Consider the following 5,388-nt stretch of genomic DNA (forward strand, 5'->3'; position numbering starts at 1 on the left):
GTTCATTCCACAGTTACGAAGAACAAGTCAAGAAGGAAAATGTATCAATTGGGGGGGGGGGGGCATTTTGCCTTCATTCGGTAGGACAGTATGTGCTAGACAGTGACAGGAAAGCAGGGAGAGAGCGGGGCAGGACATTCAGCATTATGACGGAATTCAGGGTCGGATTCAAACCTGTGAAAGACTCAGCCTCAATGGTGTGCGTTCTACCAGGTGAGCCCCCTTATTTGTTCATAACTCTAACAATTTGTCTTTTGTATTCCACAGACTCCGCTCCACTTATGGTTTTCACACCCATCTTCAAGCCCAAGGAAACATTCGCAAACAAATGAAATGTACCCTGGCAGAAAAGAACAGATTATGAAGCAAGATTATCTTGAATTCTCATTCGTCTAAAACAGTCACATAATCTTGATAAACGTCAAGACTGTGAGTGGTCTATCCCAATCATGTCCAAGGACAACACGTGTAAAGTGACGTCCGCCTACAAACACAAAGAGCGTAAACCCAAGAAGCCCCACTACATTCCCCGGCCATGGGGCAAACCCTACAACTACAAGTGTTTCCAGTGCCCCTTCACCTGCATGGAGAAGTCCCACCTGTACAACCATATGAAGTACAGCCTATGTAAGAACTCCCTGTCACTGCTCATAGAGTCAGACTGGCCATATAAAAAGGGCAACATTCTGCACCCAGATCAGCTCAGACCCCTCCAGCAGGCACATGGCATCCATGCGACTGGGAAAGATGAGCCAGAGCAAGCAACGGGGACTGAGGAGAAACCCAGGCAGCGAATGATAATGGAGGAGGAAGAAGAGGACAGGGAAAGCCAGGGGCCAGAAGATGAAGATGAGGGAGGACGAGTGGAGGGAGCAGAGCTCACAAAGGAGAGCTCCAGTAACGGCAGCAACAGGGGAGATGCTGTCGAAGGCGCCACCAAGAAAACCAAACAGCCAGAATCAGAGCTTCTGATGGCTGACATGTTCTCCCTGGAGGATCAGCTTCTACGGGCGCGCTCGGTGGAGGTAGAGGCCCAGCTGAAACACTACAAGCTGTCCAAAACATGTCTAACAGCCCCCGGTCTGCTGTCAGAGCAGTGGCGGCTGCTAGCTACCAGCCACACAAAGGCCAAGGCTGAAGGTGCCCAGACCCACGTGGGCACTTCAATCCCCTGCTACCCTCCTCCACCCAACTTGGTGGACTACCAGGATCCCACTGGACTCAACCTGTCAGTCCTCGGGGTGGGCTACCCCATTAGCCCCAGCCTCTTCTCCTATGTGAACTCGGCTATTCCCACTGCTGCCGCCAACTTCACTGCCCAAACCCACGCGCAGCTCGCCCAGCTCCCCTTCCTCGCTTCAGCCGCTCAGGTGATGCACCCGGCCTCCGGCGCGCACCCTCATGCAGAGAGAGCCCTCTTGCCTCCTCGTTTCTACTACCCCTTCCTGTGTGAGCACACCTTCAGTCCAGCCTCCGGTCAGAGTGATGCTGGCAAAGGGCTCAAAACCTCCGCAAACAGTCTGGAGGCGAATTCCCTGACCGGCTACCAGCCCAAAGTGAATCTGTGGAAAGTGCCTGCTTTGCGGCCCGGGACCACGACGGTCTTACCTGCTGGGTGGGTGCCACCGCAGAGAGAGTCCCCTGACCCAAGCTACAGGCTGGGGGATAAACTGCAGGTTACAGCCAGGGAGGGTAAAGCAGCGTGGGGCCTCAAGAGGACCGGGGCCCCACTGGGGAACCACGAGGCCCCAGTGGAGAAGAAGCCGGCCACGGGCTTCACCTTGGACCTTCTGAAAAACATCCAGAATGCTTCAACTCTTTCTATAGCAGCAGACAAGCTTCTCCTCCATAGCAGGTACGATTTTCCATACACTCTTTTTGTGTGATCATCATTATTTTCATCATAGAATTATCTATACACCTAGTATGTGTTGTACATACGTATTTTTGTGGTCATAGAAAATGTTATAGATATCTAACTGAAAATAACTAAGTCTCTCATCCTTAGTTTACAGAGTGTTCAGCCTCAGACTCGGCTTACCGAATCCTGGTACAATGATTCCCTCATCAGCCCCAACAGTGAATCATCCTCTTTTCCGATTTGTGGGGGACCCAATAGCCAGGACTCCACCGCTGCCCGGACAATGGTGGAGGGAGCTTCAGAGTCAGTGGCTGCCCTCCTCAGCGACCTCTCCAAGGCCCTGCAGGAGTACCAGGAGGCCGAGCGCAAAATCTCACACCTGGAGAAAGAGGACCTTCCCGCCCAGCACCACCTCTGGGAACACCTGAGCAAAATCCGCAGCGAGCTGTCCCACATCCACCAGGCACTGGAGCGGACGGCCCGCCAGAGCGAGGGGCCTCTTGACCTGTCGGTGAAGAAAGACTCGACGGATGTGGTCACCCGCGGTGACCAGGGCGTGAGAGAGGACGGCGGAATGAAAGGCAACATGACAGAGACAGAGGAGGAAGATGAGGAAGTAGAGGAAGATAATGACGATGATGAGGAGGAGAGTGAGAGGAAGGCGATGAAGGCTTCGCTGGAGAGTCGTAAGGAGTCACTGGACCTGCTGATCAAGATGAATCAGGCGGGAATGTCGGTGGTAAACGCAGAGGTTCTCTCCCCCAGCAGCCTGGGTTTGAAGCCCAGTCCGGCTGAGGCCTTATGGGCAAGTAGAACCACGAAGTGTGAGGCCGACTCCAGCGTCCTGCTCTGCCCCGACGGCCGACCAGTGGTTTTCACCGACATCCCCTCCTCTGCCAAAACCCCAAAGAGACCACCGTCCATACAGCGACTAGAAGCCCAGTGTCCTGCTAGCCCCTTGACAGCTACAGACAACTAAAACTATGTTAATTATGTCTAAAGCCTGAATATGCATCCATACATTTGTTCAAATGCTACAGCTACATGACTTTGTCTTTATCAGTGGCATGCCCTTCGATTTTCACTGCTCAAAATAAGCCTGTCACTTTCATCCCCAAGTTCCCTTCACATCAACCTCAAAGATTTAGCACCTTATAAGACAAACAGAATGAAGGACTAAATATGGAGAAATCAATGAGAAGTTATGCACTATAAGTGGACATTGATTGTTTCTCTTACAGATAATAGTAAAATGTAATATGAATGATTTATAACATGAAAATAAATGGATAAATAGACCAGCACTTACCAGACAAAAAAATTAAAGAACAAGAATTTTGAATGCAAGACCATTAGAATAATTTTGACAATCCTTTGAACAGATTTGTAAATAATGTAACTATTTGATCAATGTAAGTAAAATGTTTTAAAGGGTAAATGTTATGTTTTATATGGATGATGTCATGTTGGACTGTATTATTGCATTTGATGAAAATAAAATGGTATTACATACTGTATTTCTTTGAATAAACAAAGAGAGGAAACAACAAAGTGTCTTATCCTTCTTTAATTGTGGCAATACAAATTAACAGAAAGGGAACAAACATCCACATATCAGATAGTCTCTTAAAACAGACTGTCTTATCTACATCCGGCGGATGCAGCTATATACAGTCTGTACTTCGTGGGGGAGAATCATGCACCAAACGGAAGAGGAAGTTGAAAGGCGGGACTTCCGCTCATTCGTCCAATCAGAATTTAACATTAGCTAACTAGCTGTATACTGCTGTAGCTATCGTTAGCTAACGCTGATTAGTAAGACGAACGATAAGCTCAGTAACGTTAGCAACTTACCTCATCACTTTCGTTTAACTCTGGAATAAGTGCACGTCTTGCACGAGGTTCCTCCAAGCCGCGGATACATCGTTTACGTCTATCAGGGTCTTCTTTCACCGGTTTCGTCGGCGTAGCTTCCATGGTAATTCTAAAGCACTGCTAGCATTAGCAACCTGCATCGGTTTAAGTTTCCGGGGGGAACATATTTTTCGTGGACACGCGTGTCGTGATTGGTCAGATTCCGTCGAACTTCCTTCCGGTCTGAAGGTTTTTTTCACTACTTCCTTGTGCATGTTCTGGGGGTCTGACGTACAGACGGTATGGCGAGAGCATTTGAAAATTGCGGAAGCCAACTCGTCTGTTCTAAGAGACTACATATCAGAGGAATACAAAACACCAGAAAATAACCTGGAAAAATTAAAGATTTATATGTAATTGCATAAAAGAAAATAACATTCATGGAATGTTTCAACATGGATTGATCAGTGAACTGTAAGTCATGTTTCCTTTTGTAAAGACCATGACTGGTTATAGTGGAAATGTTATGACTGGTCTGTTAAACAGAATCAGGGGCTTACAGGTTAGCAAACAAAAAGACAATCAGGCTCGGCTGATAGCTACGTAGTGGCACGACCCCTGTGACTAAAGTCATATTTGTAAATCTTATTTTCACTAGTTAGCCTAAATAAAATTAATATCATTCAATCAATGAACAATGAAAATGTAATTTTGTATTAGGAAAATGTTGCAATCATATATGGAAGCATCAGATGTGTGCCATGTACATTTTTTTGTCTTTAGTTTAAAAATAAAAATCTATAGTTTCTCCAGTTTCCCACTAAAATAAAAGTACATATTTGCTGTAGGATAGCCAAAGACAGAGAGACAAATTTTAAATGTCTACCAGTTAACACAATGTCTCACTGTCTGTAGGGTTATCTGTGTCAAGTGTCTATTTGGGCGTCTTTGGCATGAAAAAATATATAAATTCTCCTGTCCTACAAACACAGGACAGTCTCTATATTTATGCAGTAGTCTAGGTCGGAAATATGACCAAAGCAGATTGCTCCCTCGTGTGGACAAATATTTTTTTGAAATTACATTTGGATGACCATGTCCTCTTGAGAACAAGACTGTGTGTTGCTATGCCGGCATTTTATCCTGGCCCTGTCTTGCGACAGGGTCGTTCTTAAATTGTGTCTCTCCTGTGTGGACTATCATGTGTGACTTCAAGGTTCCTTTACGCCCAAAACATTTACCACAGACTGAGCACTTAAATTGTTTATCCCCTGTGTGGACTATCATGTGTGACTTCAAGGTTCCTTTACGACCAAAACCTTTACCACAGACTGAGCACTTAAATTGTTTCTCTCCAGTGTGGATTATCATGTGTCTCTTCAAGTCTCCTTTTTGACCAAAACATTGACCACAGACTGAGCACTTAAATTGTTTCTCTCCAGTGTGGATTATCATGTGTCTACTCAAGACTCCTTTTTGACAAAAACATTGACCACAGACTGAGCACTTAAATTGTTTATCTCCAGTGTGGACTATCACGTGTGACTTCAAGTGTCCTTTACAACCAGTTGAGCTGCTGGCTAGAGGCTCTGCCTCTCTGTTCTCCTCAGTTTGGCTTTGATGAAGCTGTGAGGACTGAGGTTTCTCTTCCTCATCTTCACTCTTCACATGGT

At 46.3% G+C, this 5,388-nt stretch overlaps 1 protein-coding gene across 1 annotated transcript; it reads left to right on the top strand.

Moving 5' to 3' along the window:
- Positions 1–449: 449 nt before the first annotated feature.
- prr35 (proline rich 35) lies at positions 450–2,840 on the top strand (the record flags this gene model as incomplete). The annotated part of the gene is made up of 2 exons (XM_083634832.1): positions 450–1,855; positions 2,009–2,840. 2 exons carry the CDS (start codon positions 450–452, stop codon positions 2,838–2,840), a joined length of 2,238 nt encoding a protein of 745 aa, XP_083490958.1.
- Positions 2,841–5,388: the final 2,548 nt, after the last annotated feature.

This window comes from Poromitra crassiceps, assembly GCF_964638095.1.
Source record: "Poromitra crassiceps genome assembly, chromosome: 4".
Taxonomy (NCBI): Eukaryota; Metazoa; Chordata; class Actinopteri; order Beryciformes; family Melamphaidae; genus Poromitra; species Poromitra crassiceps.